Raw genomic sequence first — 23577 nt, 5'->3', positions numbered from 1 at the left:
AATAACAATTAATAGAGCAATCCACATAAAAATTAGTAGACCAACTCAAATCTCAAACCATAAATTTTAAAATAAAAAAATAAAAAATAATATATAACTTAACTCCCCTATATATAATATAAGAAACTGTTAATTCGCAAATTAATATGGTGTTACACCCTATATAACACATAATAACAATAATTATATTTATTTATTTATTTATTTTTACTGAAAATTATATTTATTTATTTATAGTAATAACCAATTTTGGAAGAGTTGAAAGCAAGGCAAAACAGATTCCCAATAACTGATGACGTGTCACCAACCCTTTTCGGGCATCAAGTCTCTCTCTCTCTCTCTCTCTCTCTCTCTCTCTCTCTCTCTCTCTCTCTCTCTCTCTCTCTCTCTCTCTCTCTCTCTCTATTTTCTTTTCTTTTCTGTTCTTTTCTTTTCTTTTCTCTTAAAAACTCACTCCTCACACCATTCACAAATCTCACTTTCTCTCTCTAAACTTTCCTTTCTCCCTCTAAACCCATCTAACAAAAATGGCAGACAGAGTCCACCCTTCTTCCAAACCCACCGCCACCGCCGCCACCACAACAGCACCACCACCACAACCACAAGCAGCAATTAACAATCCGACAGCAGCGAAACCTGCTCAGCTCCGACAACAACCGTACCGACCACAACCACAGTACCGAAACCGTCACAACCACCGCCGTCGTAGCAACCGCAACATCTGCTGCTGCTGTTGTTTCTGGACGATTCTCTTACTCCTCTTACTCGGCTTACTCGCCGCCATAGCTGCCGCTGCCGTCTACGTACTATACCACCCGAACAGACCTCAATTCACCGTCGATTCACTCCGCATTACTAAGCTCAATCTCACAACTTCTCCAGACACTTCTTCATCTCACCTCACTACTCTTTTCAACATAACGATCTCATCAGAAAACCCTAACAACCACCTCACCTTCTTCTACGACGCTTTCACCGTCACCGCCTCTGCCACCAGAGGCGGAGACATCCAAATCGGTAACGGAACCATCCCTGCCTTCATCAGCGACAAGAAGAACGAGACGAGTTTCCGTACGATCGTTGCAGCTTCGCAGGATCTGGATACGGATTCAACGGCTGCGATTAGATCTGATCTGAAGAAGAGGAACGGTCTTGGTTTGAAGATTCAGATGGATACGAATGTGAAAGTGAAGATGGAGAGCTTGAAGAGTAGTAAGAAGGTTGGAATTAGGGTTACGTGTGAAGGAATCAAAGGTGTGGTGGCGCCGCCGAAAGGTAAGAAATCTTCGCCGGTGATTGCGTCAGTTTCCGGCGCCAAATGTAAGGTTGATCTTCGAATCAAGATCTGGAAATTTACATTTTGATCTTTTTTTTCAAAATTCATTCATTTTTTTTTTCAAATCTTTTCAATTATGCCATTTTTTTTTAATTTGATTATTTTTGAGAAAAAAGAAAAAAAAAAACATACAAAGCCTAAGAGGTTTATAGTAGAGGTTAATGGAAATTTGTGGAAATGTTTAAATTTTTATTTTTATTTTAATTCGTGTCACATTTTGATTGGTTGAGATGTTGTAAAAGTGAATCTGAATTTTGATATATATCAATACAATGTGATAATATTCTCTCTTTTTTATTATTATTATTATTATTATTTATTTTGTGTTATAATTATTGTGAAATGTTAATAATGATCATAAAAATATAAATATATTTTAAAAAAGATAAGTGTGGTGAACATCTTATTATAACTTCTATTTGTGTGCTTCAAAATATATGTTGGTTGAATTTTTTTTAAATATATGTTTGTTATAGTGTTATAATATTATTTTTGTAAATTATTAAAAAATTTGAAATAATTTACAGTGTTAAAAATATATTTTAATTTTTTTTAACATTAACTCTATTTTTAATTTTATAAATTATTCAAAATAATTTACGTAAATAATATTATAACTATAATAAATTCTACAATAAAAAAATTAAGAAAAAATTCCAACATATAATTTTAAGTGTAAAAATTATAAGTAGCACACTTAAAAAAAAATGGAAAATGTGATAATTGATTTGGGAATGTACAATGGATTACAACTTAATAATTTACGAGTATCAAAATTAATGAGCATAGCCTTTTTCTTCTTTTAGTTTATCCCTATTATTAATTTTATTATTTTTAATTATTGTCATTATTATTGTATTATTATGCTCTTATAGGTAAATGATTATTACTTGGTCATTTTATTTATTTTAAAAATTATTATTATTATTTATTTTTTTTTGAAAGAAATTTATTATTATTATTATTATTATTATTATTTTTTTTTTTTTTTTTTTTTGAAAGAAATTTATTATTATTATTATTATTATTATTATTATTAGAATTTAATTGCTTACTTAAGAGTTAAGAGAGGGTTGAATATAATGTGAGTTGTCAACTAGCGGTTGAGAAGAAAGGCATCAAAAATTAAATACTTCACTATAATTGTATTATTGGTCAATGACTATTATTTATTTTAATTTTTTTTTTTAACTTCTTAGTCTTTGTTCATAATGAGTAAGAAAATTGCCTATATATATGGTTGTTATTATTAATTATTTCTTAGAGCTATTTACATTGCAAATTTGCAATACTAGTCATATATATGTATTTCTTTTTATATATCAAAGTTAATTAAATCTAGAGTATTAATATTATGCAATAAGGTGACATAGATTTATTTTTTCAAATTTACTCAATTAGCTAGTTTTATATTCAAAGATTTTTATTCTTGATGTAATTAACTTCTTTTTAAGAAAAATATATAAAAATAATGAGCAATCATAATTATTTTTTAAAGTTTTTTCTATGTAGAAATAAAAAATATTCAAAACTTCATTTCTACCTCAATTTGATGAACAATATGTAGTTTAGTACTAAATGAATACCACATATAGTTTTTTTGGTTAGGTAATAAAAAAAATGAAAGATTTCCGACAATTAATTAACAAGAAACATAATTAAATAAATATAACCAATATCTATTCCTTATATTTATCGATTTATTTTTTTTATATATTTATTTTGGCGTAAAAGATTGTCTTAAAAGTTTTTTAAGTAATTATATGCTTCACCACACCTAATAAAAGGTGCAATCTCTTATATTTTTGTTATGTTGGTAGTCATAATTCTAAATAACATTTTACAATGATGTATCTTATAATTGTTAAAATAACATGTAAATATTTAAAAATTCAAATAATAATAAGTGTACTATTTATATAATTAATTAAGTATAATTGGTAATGAGTGGAGTAGTCTATGCACTTTATGTATGGTATTTAAGTTCCACACATTATCAATACGAGACTCTCTATAATGGTGACTATTTTTACTCACCAATTTTGCACGGCTCAATCACAAGTGACTCTTTTGGCTCACTATTCTCGGGTCCCAAGTGTTTATTTTGGCTCTTCTTTTTGGAAACCGATACCATGTTAGAATTTAGGATTAAGATGAATGAGTCCCATCTCAAAATTAATTGACAATGAGAGAAGTAACACATACATTTTCTGTATGGTATTAAGTTTCCACATATTACCATTATGAGACTCAGGCTCGGTCCTATATATAGTTATACAAGCTGGGCTACTCCATAGGATTCAATATACTTTAGTTTTTTTTTATTTTTTTTTGTATGAACCCAACTTTTCAATGGGCTAACAATTTTTCGTTGATCACTCCCATGAAAAAAGAAATATATTTATATTACTACTATTTATTATTTTTTAAACTTTCATATTCTTTTTTTTTATCATTTTTTTAAGTTGTATTGAAATCAATAATTATTTAATAAAATAATTTGAGTTTTTTTTAGTAATATATATATATAACCATATGATAAGATATTTAAAAATATTATTTATAAATTATACTTTTCTCTTTTGTTATGGATTTAATTTTTAAAATTAGAACAAAGCTTCCAAAATATTTAAAATGACCCTAGTGAGACTCTCTAATATCAATAGTTTAGAAGAACTTTTTAACGGCTTCAAAATTTAAAACATAATTTAATACATGTGAAAGTTTGATACATGTTAGAGTAGAAATTCTACTTAGCCATCTAATAATTATTATAAAACAATTGATCACTGTAAGACACTATCTCTTTATGATGTTAGACAATACTAGTGACTAATAACGACAAATAAAATGAGAATTGCTAATATCTTTCTCGATGTCATACTGTTATTGGTGTAATTAAGTATTGAGTCTCATATAATTTAAGAAAATAATTTTTAAGAAATATTACTAACCAATTATAAAACGTCACCTATAGAAAGTATATATTAAAAATTATTGGTACCCAATAACAATCTTCAACAAAAATAGTAATACAGAGAAGTAGGAAGTGGAGATTAAATTGGGGTGCACGTGGTTTGTGTGTGAATGGTTAATAAGAAAACACTTTACAACCAATACACAAAAGACACACTCACCCTTTTTCTTTGCTTTTACTTTCCTTCCCCTCTCTTATTCACAATATTCTTACACTTTTTTATTATTTCTCATTCAATACAATACATAACTCAAACTCATCATAAATACATAAGTACAACAAATTAAAGAAAAAAAATATAATTTTTATTTATTTTTTATAATTTTTTTGGGGGGAACAACCCAAAAAGTTTGCACCTAACCTAACCCCACTACACATCACAAAATGTCTAAATCAAATCTCCCTTCTTATAAGTTACACTACTATTGGGATTTGAGATAATATAAAAATATATATTTTTTAATTATTTCACCTTTTTGATTTAGATAATTATTTAGTATAAAGTATAGTTCACATTGGTGTAGTACTTAGTTATTAGTAATAAATAAAAGTTGTATTTATTTGAGATTGGGAATATGAATATAGGATTCATAATGATAATAAAGCAACAAGGAAATCATCTTGTGTCGGTTCTTCATGTGTCACTAGTCATTATGTTATGTTTGTACAATGTAAATTTCTTGAAGAGCATATTTATATATGTACATTTGTTTCTTTGGTTGGTCCCACGTTATTTAGGCAAAAGTAAAGTATAGTTATTTGTAGCTATATTACCACTTGCTTTTCTTCTGTGATTTTTATCAATCTAATATTTAAATTCATCTATTTTCAATGACTAAAATATGAACTTTGAACATACTTATATGACATGAGGTTCATAAACTATCATTATTAAATTTCATGAGTTAGTATTTCTAAACTATGTAGATCATAACAGAGTTTTAGATTTAAGTCGGTGTTTCACACTTTTGTATCATAAAAATACTTTAAGATTTGAGACAATTCGGACAATGAAAGTATCAGAGATGAATGATAAATTTTATGGGCAATACAATAATTTAGAAATCGAACTTAAAACTGTTAAAGTTTAAGTATTTTCATTATTAAAAATATAAAATTATTGAGCTAGAGCATAATAACATAAAGAAATTAATGGAAAACATTGAAATATTTGAGTTAATTGGTGCCACCCTTCATAATATCTAGGATTTTGCATATTATTCTTAGCTTAGTCATGCTTCCTCATTTCCAACAATTAAGTGTTCTTAAAGCAGCTCCAATACTGATTGCTCATCAAGCCTTTGTCAGTCCAAGAAAAGCAATCTTGATTGCTTGACCACTAAAGAAAATTGTGTGGGCTACTACAATTGCTACTGTCTAGCAATAGTAGTTGAATTATTTTTTTATTTTTTTATAATTTTTCTATCAAAAGGTGTATTAATATAATATTTAAAATATTAAATGTACTTTAATAATATATTAAATAATAGAGTGTGGGTCCATTCTCTTGACTTCTAAAATTGCTTAGCATTGGAGTAATTTTAAGAGTAAAGTAGTCAAAAATAATGTGAATGAAAGAAAAAATAAAATATAATATTTTAAGATAATGTGAAAATTGTTAGCTATTTTTTAAAATGCTTGCATTGGAGTTGCTCTTACAACATAAAGAATATAGCATTGCTATTAGGTATTTTATGGTACCCAACACCATACCAAGGTGGCACGTTATGAATGGTTAATAGTTTTATAAATGTGATTTGATATTAATTTGTACCAATAACGATAAGTCATCTCTTACAATGCTTGACACCTTAAGGTAAGGTGCTCCTTAGTATTTCTCAAAGAATAATGATAGTCACATCAATTAATTTCAATTGTATAATTAATACTTCTAACTAATTACAAATTATAATGTGTATTATAATTTAGTGTACCTTAAGATCTTTAGTTTTGGTTTTATGGGCTTGTGTTTACTGATTTATAGCCCAATGGGCTCCCTGGAGATTATGGGCGTGTATCGTGTGCTTTCAACCTCATTATTATTGAGCCCATGAAGATGTATTTAATTTTATGTGAAGAATTCAAATTGGTAAAATAACTTCTTTTTTTTTTTTTTTTGAAAATTTGTAAAATAAGTAGTTTGTGCTTATAGTGAAAAATATTTTAATTACTAAATAATAAAAAATCAACTTGATTAAGTGCTTATAGTTCAATAACTAGTAAATAAGTGTAACGCCTTAATGCTAAGGCACGCTACAGTGCTTTTTCAATTATTGTGCAATCTTTGCTAATCAAAAATATTTCTCGAAAAACGTGTTAAATTAAAACTTTTGCTTTAATTATTAAACTTTGTAATATAATATAATATTTACAAATTCCGGGATCCCGTTTTCAAACTTTGTAAAATTTACTTTTCAAATTATACATTTCAAAATACACAAGTTCTAGGTCGCACAGCGACTTTCAAAATACAACTCCCAGATGTCCCGAGACCGAACACTCCAGGTCGCGCCGCTTGACATGTACAATCCCATCTGAGCTCGGGTTCACTCCTGTTCAGTCATAGCCTTTCCTTTACCTACACATGAAAGTAGAAACTGTGAGTCAACAGACTCAGTAAGAAATGCATATAACACATCATATAATTTCCGACCTGTAAATAGGCGCTCATACACCTATTTACAGAGCTTAACAGATGAGTATGAACGTTCTAACTAGGATACGACCATGTACCATGTACCACATGCACTCAGTATACCATCGTACTAGTGTAGGTAGGGTATGGACCACACCTCGAGTACCGTTAAGTGTTGTACCACAGACACCTCGTACCTTTCCGTACAAGTGCTGGTAACACCATGATGTACTTCCAAACATCATACACCTTACCAATGCACTCTGTACCGCAACCGTACAAGTGTTGGTAGTGTATGAATCACAACAAATAAGCATGTATATATATTAACACATACACACATTCGAATATTCATATCACACATTATACACAGTTCTTACCTGTTTTCCGAATTCAAGTATGCTGGCCAACCTGAACGGAAATCTCGTGCTAGATGGATGCCCTTAGCTTCAAGAGTGCTTGATTCCCTAGTTGATTGCAGCAAAACAAAGAAGAAGAACTGAATTTCCTTCTGGTCTAGGCTGGCCGAACAAAGAAAGAGAGGAAACGGAATGAATTTCCTCAATTTTGGCTTTTCTCTCACTTCCTTAATTTCTCAAATGAAAAGGATTTATCTAATCCTTTGCTGAATTCATTAAAATGCTAGGTGTCAAAAGGTAGGGCAGCCACTAATCCACTCCTAGAAAAAGACTAAATTACCCTTTAAATCAAACTTAAATATTTTCCAAGATTAGGGGTAAAATGATCAAATCCCATAACCCCGGTCAATCCCGATAATTTATTTTTTCTAAAATATTCCCCGCTAAGAAATAGGGTTCTAAACTTACCCATGTGATCAATCTAGCCATCCATTTCATTTTCCGTTGTCGCCGAGCAAAAATTACAAAAATTGCATATTTTACATATTAATTAAACAATACCCCTAGAGTTTAATAAAATCTCCGGAATTGAGAAATTACAACTCTAATATTTATTTCTAAATATTGGGGTCCCAAAATAATTAAATTCATAAATAATAATAAAATAATAAAAATTAGTGCTAATTGCCTTTACTAATCCAAATTACTAGAGCGGTCATTACAATTATCCCCCCGTTAATAGGATTTCGTCCCCGAAATCTAACCTGAATAGCTCTGGATGTTGAGTCCTCATATTACGACTCTAATTCCCTGTGTGGCTTCTTCCACCTTACATCGTTCCTCCGCAGCACCTTAACCAAAGGCAATAGTCTTGTTGCGAAGAACTTTTTCTTTTCTATCCAAAATCTGAACAGGTTGCTCTTCATAGGATAAGTCTGGTTGCAGTTCAAGGGCTTCATAACTCAAGACATGAGTTGGGTCTGACACGTATTTCCTTAACATGGAAATGTGAAATACGTCATGAACAGCCAATAATGCTGGTGGTAAGGCTAGCCGATACGCTACCTGCCCAACCTTCTCAAGTATCTGAAATGGCCCAATGAACCTAGGGTTTAACTTACCCTTCTTTCCGAAGCGTCTAATACCTTTCATTGGTGAAACCCGCAGGAAAACATGTTCCCCTGCCTGAAATGTAATATCTCTGCGCTTCGGATAAAGATAACTTTTCTGCCTGCTTTGAGAAGCAAGCATCCGAGCCTTGATTTTATCAATAACTTCATTGGTCCTCTGCACTAACTCTGGACCCAGGTACTTCCTTTCTCCCGTCTCGTCCCATTGAATAGGAGAACGACATTTTCTACCATATAATATCTCATAAGGAGCCACCCCTATTGCACTTTGGTAGCTACTGTTGTAGAAGAATTCAATTAAAGGCAAGTACTTACTCCTTGAACCCTCAAAGTCCATGACACAGGCTCGCAGTAAGTCTTCTAAAATCTGGATAGTTCTTTCTGACTGACCATCAGTCTGAGGGTGAAAGGCTGTACTAAACTTTAACTTGATACCCATAGCCTTCTGAAGACTTACCCAAAACTTCGATGTGACCTTTGGATCCCTATCTGACACATTAGATTTAGGGGATCCATGGAGACAAACTATCTCTTTCATATACAATTCAGCGTACTGATCCACTGAATATGTAACTTTCACTGATAGAAAGTGAGCCGACTTTGTGAATCTGTCCACAATAATCCATACTGAATCATACATCCCCGTAGTTCTAAGTAAACCAGTTACAAAGTCCATTGCAATGTCCTCCCACTTCCTCTGGAAGGACTGAAGGTTGCAGTAACCCTGCCGGCCTCTGATATTCAGCTTTAATCTGCTGGCAGGTTAACACTTGGACACGTAGTTCACCACATCTCTTTTCATCCCATACCACCAGAAGTAGGGTTTCCAATCTTGATACATTTTAGGGGTTCTTAGATGCAATGAATAAGATATGATATGAGCTTCAGCAAGTATCTCTTTCTTAAGCTCATCAACATTAGGAACACAAACTCGAGCTTTAAATAACAACATTCCACTATTCGAGACTAAAAATTCTTTAGGCCGACCGGCCATTACATCGTCTCGAACCTCAACTAGCTCAGGATATTCCAATTGCGCTTTTCTGATTCTTTCTAATCGATCAGATTGAAGTGTTAAACTGTGTAACTTTCCAACTACGAATTCAATCCCTGCATTAACCATTTCAAAGGCTCGTTAAGGGCTAATGTATCAACAAAGACGAACTTGCCTGCAATTCTTTTTCTACTCAAAGTAGCAGTCACAACATTGGCCTTCCCGGGGTGATATAAAATCTCACTCTTTTACCGTAAAGATGATGTCGCCATATCTTAAAAGTAAAACCACCCCAGCATAACCTAACTCATGAGTTGAATAGCGCTGCCCATAATCTTTCAGTTGACGAAAAGCTTAAGCTATAACTCTGTTGGCTTGCATCAGAATACATCCCAGACCTTGTCTGGATGCCTCACAAAACTACAAATTTCTCTTGATCTGATGGCAAAGCTAACACCGGAGCTGTTATCAAACGTTGCTTCAACTCTTGAAAACTTGACTCACCCTTATCTGACCACTCAAATCTCTGATTTTTCTTGGTCAATTCGGTTAGGGGCATAGAAAGTTTAGAAAATCCTTCGACGAACATCGATAATACCCTGCTAACCCGAGAAAACTTCGAACTTCTGTCACAGACTTGGGCCTCGGCCAATTCTTCACTGATTCTATCTTGTTTGGATCGACCATAATTCCATTTTCCCCAACAATATGACCCAGAAAGGACACCTCGGACAACCAGAATTCGCACTTTTGGAACTTGGCATAAAGCTTGTGATCCCTAAGTCGCTGTAACACCATTCGAAGATGATGCTCGTGCTCCTCTTCTGACTGAGAGTATACAAGAATATCATCGATAAACACTATAACGCAGTTATCGAGGAAATCCTTGAACACCCTATTCATAAGATCCATAAAGGCCGCAGGAGCATTGGTCAATTCGAATGACATTACCAGAAACTCATAGTGCCCATATCTGGTTCTAAAAGCAGTCTTCGGTATGTCCTCCTCCCGAATTCTGAGTTGATGATAACCCGACCGTAAACCAATCTTCGAAAACACTGTCTTTCCCTGAAGCTGATCGAACAGATCATCGATCCTGGGCAACGGGTACTTGTTCTTAATCGTCAGCTTGTTTAGTTCCCGATAATCAATACACATTCTGAGGGAACCATCTTTCTTTTTCACAAAAAGAACCGGAGCTCCCCAGGGCGATACACTGGGTCGAATAAACCCAATATCAAGCATCCCCTGAAGTTGTAATTTAAGCTCCTTGAGTTCTGCTGGAGCCATCCTATATGGAGCTTTAAAAACAGGTTCGACTCCAGGTGCCAAATCAATTACAAAGTCAATCTCTCGCTGTGGCGGCAATCCTGGCAACTCCTCGGGAAACACATCAAGAAAATCTTTCACCACCCGGACTACCTCAGGCCCAAATGTTTCGTGTCCGCCGGAGTCAAATACCACCGCTAGAAATCCTACACAACCATTGCATAGTAAATCCCTAGCCCTCAACACAGAAATAACCGGGATTCGAGACCCCTGAACTGATCCAACATAAACAAATGGATCTTCACCTTCCGGCTGAAAAGTCACCATTTTACGCCTACAATCTATACTGGTCGAATACTTGATAAAGAAATCCATTCCCAGTATAATATCAAACTCCGTTAATTTCAATTCTATAAGGTCAATACTCAATTCCCTATCTTCGATCCTAATTGGCATAGATCTAGTGCGCCTATTAGAGATAACCAATTCCCCGCTAGGCATTAGGGTTCCAAACCCTCTTACAAGAAAATCATAAAGTCTATCCAAAAGATTAAATACTCTCGATACTACATACGAGTATATAGTCCCAAAGTCAAATAATACATTAAAACGGGAGTTGCTGATAAGAAGCTAACCTTTCACCATAGAAGAATTTGGATGCAACATCGGCCGAGTGATAACAAATGTACGAGCAAGTACGGGCTTTACTTCCGGCTTCGTTTATCTTTCTTTGCCTGAGGGCAATTTCTCTTAAAGTGCCCAACCATGCCACACAGGAAGCATGCTTTTCGGTTGCACTCTCCGGGATGATGTTTCTTGCATCGCGGGCACTCAGGGTAAGAATAATCCTTGCGTACACCCTTGCCTTGATTTCCTCGGAACCGCTTGTTCCGTTTTAAACCCACCACTGACGACGTAGGTTTACTCTTCTGCTCAACCATGGAGCCCCTACCACCTCTGCCATAACTAGAAATATGGCAAGCGGTATCCCAATTTCGTGGCATAATCTCTTGAGGTCCTAAAATACATTCTTTAGGGCTCCCAGTCCAGAGAGCATTCTTCATATCTGAATCTCCCTGAAGGACTGTAGGTTCATTTATCCAAATTTTCTCATGCAATGATCCCACTTGGTTATCAGCCATACTATGCTCTGCTGGTAATACCGAATTGAGAATGCCTGGCATATGAGGTAAAGATAGTACAGGAAACCTTTGTTGTTTCAACCTCTGAATCTCCTCATCGTGTCGTTGAATCATAGCTTCCATTTCTGCGAATCTTTGCTCCAAGTCCCACGAGCTCGTGACGAACGACCATCACTCCCATCGAAGCCATCCAAAGGCTTTCACCTTGGTTGCGGGGAGAACTCAAACTCCATTCTCTCCAACCGTTACTAGCCACGACCACACTATCCGTACTCCCCATATTGCACTGTGTGTCCATACTATAGGACAAACCTGCCAATTAGTAAGTCAGTCTGGTCAGGCAACGACCCCATTACAAACTTTCTACCGCACTTATGGATTCTAAGGCAACGCACTTTAAAATAATTAATTAAAATCTAATATGCTTCCTAACATGCTCTCACATTCACAATTATTTAAAATACTAAACAAGTACGGGCTTACTGAACCGTGAACCGAGCTTTCTCTGATGAAGATTGTACATGTCATGGCAAGCTTCGGTAGACAAACCTGGCGGCTCTGATACCAAAATTGTAACGCCCTAATGCTAAGGCACGCTACAGTGCTTTTTCAATTATTGTGCAATCTTTGCTAATCAAAGATATTTCTCGAAAAACGTGTTAAATTAAAACTTTTGCTTTAATTATTAAACTTTGTAATATAATATAATATTTACAAATTCCGGGATCCCGTTTTCAAACTTTGTAAAATTTACTTTTCAAATTATACATTTCAAAATACACAAGTTCTGTGTCGCACAAGCCGACTTTCAAAATACAACTCCCAGATGTCCCGAGACCGAACACTCCAGGTCGCGCCGCTTGACATGTACAATCCCATCTGAGCTCGGGTTCACTCCTGTTCAGTCATAGCCTTTCCTTTACCTACACATGAAAGTAGAAACTGTGAGTCAACAGACTCAGTAAGAAATGCATATAACACATCATATAATTTCCGACCTGTAAATAGGCGCTCATACACCTATTTACAGAGCTTAACAGATGAGTATGAACGTTCTAACTAGGATACGACCATGTACCATGTACCACATGCACTCAGTATACCATCGTACTAGTGTAGGTAGGGTATGGACCGCACCTCGAGTACCGTTAAGTGTTGTACCACAGACACCTCGTACCTTTCCGTACAAGTGCTGGTAACACCATGATGTACTTCCAAACATCATACACCTTACCAATGCACTCTGTACCGCAACCGTACAAGTGTTGGTAGTGTATGAATCACAACAAATAAGCATGTATATATATTAACACATACACACATTCGAATATTCATATCACACATTATACACAGTTCTTACCTGTTTTCCGAATTCAAGTATGCTGGCCAACCTGAACGGAAATCTCGTGCTAGATGGATGCCCTTAGCTTCAAGAGTGCTTGATTCCCTAGTTGATTGCAGCAAAACAAAGAAGAAGAACTGAATTTCCTTCTGGTTTAGGCTGGCCGAACAAAGAAAGAGAGGAAATGGAATGAATTTCCTCAATTTTGGCTTTTCTCTCACTTCCTTAATTTCTCAAATGAAAAGGATTTATCTAATCCTTTGCTGAATTCATTAAAATGCTAGGTGTGAAAAGGTAGGGCAGCCACTAATCCACTCCTAGAAAAAGACTAAATTACCCTTTAAATCAAACTTAAATATTTTCCAAGATTAGGGGTACAATGGTCAAATCCCATAACCCCGCTCAATCCCGATAATTTATTTTTTCTAAAATATTCCCCGCTAAGAAATAGGGTTCTAAACTTACCCATGTGATCAATCTAGCCATCCATTGCATTTTCCGTTGTCGCCGAGCAAAAATTACAAAAATTGCATATTTTACATATTAATTAAACAATACCCCTAGAGTTTAATAAAATCTCCGGAATTGAGAAATTACAACTCTAATATTTATTTCTAAATATTGGGGTCCCAAAATAATTAAATTCATAAATAATAATAAAATAATAAAAATTAGTGCTAATTGCCTTTACTAATCCAAATTACTAGAGCGGTCATTACAATAAGTATACCATTGTATTACACACTAAAATTTTAAAATTAACATATTTTTAAGATAATTATAAATAGTTTTGATTAAATTAAACCAAAAAATTGAACTTAAATAAATAAAAATGTAAATGTGTTTTTTAATATATATATATTTTTTGTTTATTTAATCTTTTTAAATTATACCCATTTCCTTATTGGGAATATTATTTTTTTTTTGGTATTAACAATTTAATTTTTTTTTTTTTTTGAATTAACAACAATTTAAATTCTAAAACTATTGATCCTTCTCATAAATTTTGCTCATTTTCTCTATTTCTTACAAAATAAAATAAAATTGAGGTTTAACTTTTGGTTGTACAAGATGATTTTGATGTAATTATCTTAAAATAACTTGTAGCCATAATAATAAAACATGAATGTGATATTTATACCATACTATTTTTAACAAAATCCTATTATAATTTTTTTACTTTGCTTTACTCTCAATATTTTCATTTACGTATATACGTTACATCACTTTAGAGGAAATATTTATGATTGGTTCCTTAATCATAAAGTATTTATTTTATGTATGAAATGTTTTTTCACACATTTTCTCATAAGTTTCTTTCTTCTAATAAATTCAAAAAGACAGCTGTGCTTAGAAAAATAGGCGTTATTGTTATTATTATTAGCCAAAAAAAAAGTAGAAAAAGAAAGGCATATTAATTTCACAAAATAACAAACCATGAATGTCTTCTTCTATATATATATTATTATAGGGTGTTTTTAGAATGTATCCAAATAAAATAAGTGTTCTGATGTAATATCTAACTGTTTTAGTATTTAAAAGAATTTTTTATTTTATATTTTTATAGTCGTGTATGTTATAATTATTTAAGATATCTTGTAAAATTTTGAGAAATTTGATAGTTTACAATATAGAATTTAATGTTCAAATTGTCTATTTCACACGCATATAAAATAAAAGGATTACGCGTGCAACAGACTCTTTAAATCTTATTTTCGACTGTTAAATTTTTTAAAATTTTAAAGGATGTATTTTTTAAAGGATGTATTAAATGATTATAACATATACAATCATAACAAAGTTTCGAACTATAATTTTTTTAGATACCAAAACTGATAAAAGTGCATTTATATACCCGGCCTTTAATCAAAGGCTGCTTCACTATAAAATTTTCCAATATTATATGTACTTTAATACTTAATTGCCTCAAAGTCTATGATTTCTTTTTCTCACTAAAACTTGATGTGGACAACATAAACCATGCATGTCTCCAACCACACCTTTGTTTTTTCTAATGTTTTTATTTTGAGTCCCCCTATATTAAAAGTTTATTGAAATAATTTTCATGTAATCATAAATAGTAATTTACACGTAAATACAATGTTTTATTTAAGAACATTACCACTAATAAGTATGTACTAATAGTTATTCAAATATATATAAAAAATGATACACATTATGTTACCTTAAAACTTGAAAAAAAATGATGATCATCTTTTCGTCACTAATTTGTAAATTCCAAATAATTAAAAATAATATAAACTTTAATCACATAAAAAAACTTATAACCACCGAATAATCCTTTAAAGCGATGAATATAATTGTCTAATATTTATGATTATATATAGTGATTTTCGATAATATTTAATTAAATTATTATTAATTAAAGAATAATTTATGGCATAAATATTTAAATTTTAATTTCTAATTATAAATAAATACATATTTTTATTTTTTGGCAAGTTATAATTTTAGATATCTGATTGTTAAATGTTAAGTAAATTACCACGTGACAATCACTGATTGGTCAAAGTTATTATTATTTTTTTTTAAATAGTTTAAATATATCAAAAAAAAAAATGACAAATGGATAATGACTTAAGCGTCCTGATATCTACAGGTAGGGGTGTTCATCCGATCCAATCCGCACTTTTTTGGTCAAACAACATCCAATCCGCATTAAGTGCGGATTTCATATTTTGGATCCAATCCGATCCGCATAAGAGTTTAAATCCGATCCAATCCAATCCGCAATAGTGCGGATTGGATCGGTTATTTTGGATCGGTTATTTTTTTAATAATAAATTATTTAATATTTTATAGAAAAAAAATTAAAAAAAAAAAAGACTATTGTTTCTTAATCTCCAATAATAATCTATTTCCATCTCTATTTATATATAAATTAAACCAATATACATATATATCAATATATATTTACATATCTTTAGATTTACACTAAAATATATATGTATTTAATTACTAAAATAAATAAGCTAGTATATATATATTTAAACTTTATGTGTATGTGTCTATGTGAATAAGAATTATTTTTCTTGTGTTTTTTATTACAAAATAAATAAAATGCACTAACTCAATATATTACTAAAAAAGATTAAGAAATGAGAAGTTTGTGTCTTTTTTTAATTAATATATATTACATATTATAATTTTTTAAAAATATATATAATTAAGTGCGGATTGGATTGGATCGGTTACTTTTTGAGGTCAAACAACATCCAATCCGCACAAGTGCGGATTTTAGATTTTTCAATCCAATCCAATCCGCACAAGTGCGGATATCCGCATTTTACGGATTGGATTGGATTGGATCGGATATTTTGTGAACACCCCTATCTATAGGGTTTCAAAAATATAATTTAAATATTATACCGACAAAAATTAAATTAGGTAATTATTTATAACCGAAAGTTAAATTTAAGTATTTATACTGTAAATTACTCTTAATTAAATTATATTATTTGAAGGTAATAAATTATTGTTAGAAATTAGCATAAGATTATTAATACGTACCTTTAGGGCTCGTTTGGAACGCCGTATTAAGTCGTATTGTATTGTATTGTATTATATTGAATTGGATTATATATCATATTTTTATATAATACTATGTTAAATTTTAATTTATACTAAAATATTATATAGTTAGGTGTCCATAAAAGTTAATACCACATATAGTTTTACATAAAAATATTGCATAAAATACAATTCAATATAATACAATACAATACAATACGACCTAATACGACGTTCCAAACGAGCCCTTAATCTATTATATTATAATTGAATGGAATGTTTACAATTCAGCATTTTTAAAGAAAAGTAATTTGTGGTATAAATATTTAAGTTTTAATTTTTAGTTGTAATTAAATATCTAAGTTTATTTTTTAAAAGTAATAATACTTAACTTATATTTTTGGAACTCCGTAAGTTCCCGACAATTTAATATCAAATCATTATCTATTTGTCTTATTGGTATATTTAAATTATTTTTTTAAAATAATAAAAATTTAATGACTTAAAATAATTAAAGATTATCACGCAACAATTTACTTAACACTTATATATTTATGCGGTAAATTATTCTTCAAATACTTTAAAATTACTCATCTCATGAAAGAATATAGTAATAACTTTTAGAGATTTTTTTCTTACAAAAAAATCTTATACCACCAAACAAAAAGAAAAGGTGAAAAATTACCATTCCCATAAAAATATTACTACAATTCTTCTAGTTATAATTAACCTTAACACGTATTAAGTAAACTTAATCCTAATTATCAATTTACATTAACGGTTTCTTTCATCTTTACATAATCTTAACGGCTACTTATTCTTTATATATAATTACAATAATAATCACAATTTTATTTTCTTTATTTCTAATTTCCATTTATATAAATCTTCAACCTTTCTTTCTTTCCTTCTTATTATTCTTTTCGTTGACCAGAAATGTTGACCAACCGAGTTACAATCACAGCCTTCATTCTGACTCAGTTCATCTCAATTTCCTTCTCTTCTGACATTACAGCTTTACTGAGTTTCAAAGCCTCATCAGACCGTTCCAACTCGCTCTCTTCCTGGGTTAACTCGTCCGACCCTTGCTCCGACCACTGGCTTGGAGTCACCTGCGATTCCAACTCAGGACGAGTCACAAGACTCGTTCTTGAAAATCTTCAACTCACTGGGTCAACTCGGTCACTCAGTGAACTCACCGAGCTAAGACTCTTGAGCCTTAAACAGAATCTTCTCACTTCTTCAAATCTCAACCTCTCTTCATGGCCGAATCTCAAACATCTTTACCTTTCCCACAACCGTTTCGCCGGTAAATTCCCCGCCGGAATATCAACCCTCCGTCGTCTCCGCCGTATTGACTTATCCCACAACGAGTTCAGGGGAAAAATTCCGTTTAACGAGTTAACTCGGTTGACTCACTTGTTAACTCTCCGACTCGAGTTTAACTCGTTCGACTCAGAACTCGCCGCCGCTGCCGGCGCCGGAGACACCCAATCTTTCCCTTCCACCGTCTCCGACTTCAACGTTTCGAACAACAATCTCTCTGGGGAAATACCCATTTGGCTATCGCATTTTTCGGCGTCGTCTTTCGCCGGAAACAGCCTTCTCTGCGGCCACCCTTTGTCGTCACAATGTCCAAAGAATGATCCAACGGCTGAAAACCAATCTCACATTCTACTAATTACGATCATAACCGTTGCTTCGGTGGCAATCTTGGGCGTTATAGCATTTGTCTTAATTAACACGTGGCGTAAAAAGAGAATCACGTGCCAATCACGTGAGCACTCTTACAATGGCGGCGGCGGCAGTAGTGGCGGTCCGGTGTTGGTGACGTTTGAAGGGTGTAGTAAGGGAATTGGGGGAGTGGAAGATTTGTTGAGAGCTTCGGCGGTTATGTTGGGAAAAGGAAGTGTGGGGACCACTTATAGAGTGGCGGTGGATGGTGGAGATAGGGCGGCCGAAGTGGTGGTGAAGAGGGTTAGAAAGGGTTGTTGTGGCGGTGGCAGTGGCGGTGGCGGGAAAGAAGTGGATTGGTGGTTGAGACAAGTGTTGGGAAATTTGAGGCACTCTAATATTGTTAGCCTAAGAGCTTATTGCTATTCAAATAGTGAAGATTTGCTTCTTTTAGTTTATGATTTTCTTCCTAATGGGACACTTCATTCTCTTCTTCATGGTTAGTTTACTACTTTACCCTCCTTATATATACATTAATATTATATTTTTATTTATTAATAGGATGGAATTTTCAAAGTTTGGAGAAGAAAAAATATAAAAATATATAACACGTGATGTGTGGTATAGTGGTAGTGATGCTTTTATAACGAGTATTTTTTTTTTATGAAAATATTCAAGTAAGACCGGTGCTGAGATTGGGTGGGCCTTAAAAAAATAAAAATTGTTGGGTCTTTTATTTAAAATTTATATAGTAATTTTGAAAATTACTGAAAAAATATGTATATTTTTAAAGAAAAAATATTTTTTTAGACTCTAGGCTGAGTGTGGGTTGGGTTTTAGGCGTGGCCCTACTCCGTCTTAATCCAAGTCTGACCCTGTATGCGAGTTACTTCTTTTGATGTACTCAAAATTATTTAAAATCGAAGGTGTGAGAAACACTAGTAATCTCATTTATGTTAAGAAAAGAAAAACATATTAAGGTAAATTTATATATTATTTTGTTACAATTTCCTACTAATCAACAATTTATGTAACAAAGTTCAATTTTGATACAAAATATTATTACAGGCAATAGAGGACCAGGAAGAACCCCATTAGGTTGGTCAACAAGGCTAAAAATAGCCTCCCATTCATCGAAAGCCATTGCTTTCCTTCACAACAATAACAACAAATATGCCGACATCAACCTCTTTCACGGTCACATAACATCCACAAACATCATACTCGATCGCTCAAGCAATGCTTGCATCACCGACGTCTGTCTCCACCAACTTCTACGCCTCCAACCACCCCATAACGCCTACGCCGCACCCGAGCTCACCACTACTACTAGCCCTAGTAAATACACTCAAAAGTGCGATGTTTATAGCTTTGGAGTTGTTCTAATCGAGATTCTGAGTGGGAAAATAGTCGAAAAAGAAGAGGATGAAGAAGAGGACGAAGAAGAAAATATTGTTATGATTATTAAGAAGATTAATGATATGAATTTTATGGAAGTTTTGGACTATGAATTGTTTGTGTTTAAAGATGTTATGGAGGAAGAAATCATTGGTCTTATGGAGATTGCTAGGCTTTGTTTGGCTCCTTTGCCTAAAGATCGTCCTGACATGAATGTTGTGTATAGAATGATTGAAGATATAAGGAAAAAGAGAGTTGATAAAAATACTAGTAGAGACCATGAAACGACATCTATAATGGATGAACTTATACTCAAAACGACATGAATTGTTGGGTGTTAAATAGTACAATTCTTATATAATATAAAGGGATTTTTTTAAAGAGAACATTTACTGAATAAAAATTTATACTTTTTCTGAGTTTGTACTGGTTTTGCAGAGATATTATTATTACCTTAATAATTTTGAAATTATTGAATGATTTTTTTAATGTGAAATGATTGTGCTTGTTATAAGAAAACAAAAGACAAGTGAAACATTTATTTATTTTTCATTCAAAGAAAAGAAAAGAAAATCTATGTTTGGTTTTTAAGAAATGAGAAACATTAAAATATATATTATAAGACTAAAACACAAATTCAAGATCTATTATTAAATCATAGAAAAAAATCTACAATATCTCAAAATCTCAATTGAGACATACCAAATTCTTGAAAAAGTAAATTAAAACTCAAACAAACTGGAAAGTACATTACTTTACATGAAAAAGTAGTTGAAATCTTCTCAAAAACCAAAATATCTATAATAATAATAAGAATTTACATCTCTCAAAAACAGTTCTTTGAACATCATATAGGTTCAAAAACACAGAGAAATGAACACACTATCCATGAGTATTGACAGCTTCCCAAACCAAGTTCTTCGGAACAGGATTAGTAAGATCGCGAGCCTGCAAAGCCGCGGTCTTAAGAGTATTCACTGTCATTACATTAGCTTCCCAAAACGAAGCACAATTGTAAGGCAAATTATGCTTCTTACACAGTTCATAAACAAAGGGAGAAATTTTCCTCAGTTGTGATTTGGGCAATCTTGGAAACAAATGGTGTTCAATCTGAAACTGCAAACCGCCATGAAACCAATCCATCCAAGAAGGACAAAGGATATTAAGTGTCCCTTTTGTTTGCTTCTCAAACCAATCATAACTACTTGGCAAACCAACATAAACATTAGCTGAGAAATGGTTCAAACAAAATTGAACATGTTGGATACCAGTTACTGAAAAACTTGCCATGACAAACATAACCCTTTCACTCCAATTTGGTAAATATGAAACCAAAAGTGGATACCAAATCCAAAACACAAGTAACCCAAGAATCTCTTGACCTCTATTATGAACTTTTCTCTTAGATAATAACAAAGCAAATGATTGAGCGAAGAGATTAAGCCTAGCTAAACACATGACAGGGTAAAATGTCCAATGTTGGTAACTAACTAAGGATCTTGTGATTGAATCAAAACTCAATTTTCTGCCATAGAAATGTGACGTGAGTGAATCAAAGAATTTTGATGATACAACAAAGAATGGCATGTGTTGAAGATCAGGATCAAATTCAAGACTATTACAAGCTAAATGATGAGCATTGTGATTCCATTTCCACCAAGCAATACTAATCCCAGCTAAACAATTCCCAGTTAAGATCTGAACAAATCTGTTATAAAATTGATTAGTCATGATTTGATAATGACCTGAATCATGACCTAACCAACCACTTTGAATCCATAAAAACCCTAATAAACATCCAGAACAGAAATGAACCAAAATACTATCAGAACACATAACACCATAAACACTGAGTATAAAAAACAATGTAATGAAGAAGAATGAGAAGCAAACCCCATGTCCTTTCTTCTCAAACAAACCCATTTTGGTAAATTCATTGACGAGTTTTCTGTAATCCTTTGAAACCTCGGTAAAGGAGTGATCTTTGAGATGAAACCCAGTAAAGAATTGGTCCATGTATTGCCATGCCGACCTTGGATGGTAAGCTATGAAAGCTTCTGTCACGTCTTGACCGGCGAGATTTAGTAATGGGTGTTCGCCGCCGGGATGGTCTTTGGCCCAATCTGAGACGTTGTAGATTTTGCCTTGGATTGAGATCCATAGATCTCCATGTTTGTTGTGTTGTTTAAGCTCTTCTTGGGTAATGTATTTTGTTGAATCCGCCATTGATGAATGATAATAATGTCTCTGAGTTTGAGCTTTGATGAAGAAGATGATGATATATATACATATATTTATATGAAGTTATGAACCGAAGAAGCGCCACAAAATTGGTTTTTTTTTAAGATATTATTTGGTTTTTCAAAACGACATTAATTGTTAACACAGTTTTATTGTCGTTTTTTCAGTATTGTGAAGGGAAGGGTAGTTTAGTAATTATGTGTAATATAATTGGTGCTAGTGGTTCACACAACACGTGTATTCTTTGTTTTTGTTCACAAAATTGGCGTTTTTTTAAGATATTATTATGGTTCTTAAAACGACATTAATTCTGAAAGTAGTTTTGTTGTCGTTTTCCAGTTTTGTGAAGGAAAAGGGTACTTTGGTAATTTCGTGTGATTTCAGCTTTTGTTTCTCTTGTAGCAAAACAAACTTGGTTTTTTTTGAAGATATTTTCGTTTTTGAAACGACATTAATTGTGAACACAGTTTTGTTGTCGTTTTCCATTTTTTGTTTTGATTTTGCCCGCAGGTGATGGAAAGGGTAATTTGGTAATTTTGTGTACTATAATTGGTGTAAGTGGTTTGACTACTCACACGTGTAAACTTTGTTCCTCATGCAGCAAAACTAACTTGTAATTGTGAACACAGATTTATTGTCGTTTTTTTCAGTTTTGGGATAGATTTTTGTTTTTTTTTGCCTTTGCTAGCATGTGATGGAAAGGGTAGTTTGGTAGTTTTAAGTAATAATATAAGGGAAATTTGATCTTTTATGCTTCAAAATAACACATGGTGTTATTTTGACCCAAAAAATTACACATTGTGTAAATATGCCTATTTTGTCATGGGAACCCCAAAATGCCCTCCCCATCTAACAGCCTCCCCTTCTCTCTCTTTCCCTCTCGTTTGATCTCTCTCTCTACTCGCACTCTCTCTCTTTCACTTTCTCTCTCTTTCTCATTTGCTCTCTCTCTCTCTCTCTATCACTGCCTACTGCCGCCGGCTGCCACCACCACCACCACCAACTGAACGTCTCGGCCAGCCTACACCTTCACCATTTTCAACCTCAAGGTCAACCACACTCAACAAAGGAATGGGTAAGTGTTTTTCTTAGTAAATAGTGTTGTTTTTTGTTATATTGTATAGATCTGAACGTTGTTAGTTGTAATTTGTGTCATTTGTGTCCTTAAAATAGAGGTAGAGTGTGGTCCGAACAGTCTGTGGTTTTCTGGGTTTTTTCATTTTTGTGCGATTTTATGCGACTTTATACGATTCTTTGTGCGATTTCATGAGAAATCTGAGGTTAGGGATGACATGATTAATTTTGGCGACCTTGTACGATAGTTATGCGATTATGTGCGATTTCTGATGTTAGGCGATTTGTGTGCGACTTGTTGTGCAGCATTATGCGATTTTGTCATGTATGTGTGCTTGTGCGACTTTATGCGATATTGTCCCTTGTCTGTGCGATTATTGTGCGACGACATACTTCAACATATTGTTGTTGTATTAGGCGACGTTGTGCGATCTCTGTAGTACCTTGTGCGATGTATGTGCGATATTGTATGCTG

General features: G+C 32.9%; 3 protein-coding genes across 3 annotated transcripts; 2 read left to right on the top strand and 1 right to left on the bottom strand.

The window, feature by feature from the left end:
* Positions 1-422: 422 nt before the first annotated feature.
* Positions 423-1625, top strand: LOC115707023 (NDR1/HIN1-like protein 13). Its single transcript, XM_030634831.2, has one exon. It carries the CDS (start codon positions 528-530, stop codon positions 1362-1364), a length of 837 nt encoding a protein of 278 aa, XP_030490691.2. The 5' UTR covers positions 423-527; the 3' UTR covers positions 1365-1625.
* A 15803-nt stretch (positions 1626-17428) lies between these two features.
* On the top strand, positions 17429-20209 carry LOC115707019 (probable leucine-rich repeat receptor-like protein kinase At1g68400). Its single transcript, XM_030634819.2, has 2 exons — positions 17429-18888; positions 19458-20209. The coding sequence occupies exons 1-2, from the start codon at positions 17652-17654 to the stop codon at positions 20111-20113; spliced, it is 1893 nt and encodes a 630-aa protein (XP_030490679.2). The 5' UTR covers positions 17429-17651; the 3' UTR covers positions 20114-20209.
* A 203-nt stretch (positions 20210-20412) lies between these two features.
* Positions 20413-22124, bottom strand: LOC115707010 (acyl-lipid (9-3)-desaturase). The gene has a single exon (XM_030634807.2). It carries the CDS (start codon positions 22011-22013, stop codon positions 20670-20672), a length of 1344 nt encoding a protein of 447 aa, XP_030490667.2. The 5' UTR covers positions 22014-22124; the 3' UTR covers positions 20413-20669.
* Positions 22125-23577: the final 1453 nt, after the last annotated feature.

This window comes from Cannabis sativa, chromosome X (assembly GCF_029168945.1).
Source record: "Cannabis sativa cultivar Pink pepper isolate KNU-18-1 chromosome X, ASM2916894v1, whole genome shotgun sequence".
Lineage (NCBI taxonomy): Eukaryota > Viridiplantae > Streptophyta > Magnoliopsida > Rosales > Cannabaceae > Cannabis > Cannabis sativa.
Note: the sequence above shows the minus strand (reverse complement) of the source record. Positions and strands in the feature narration are given on the sequence as shown.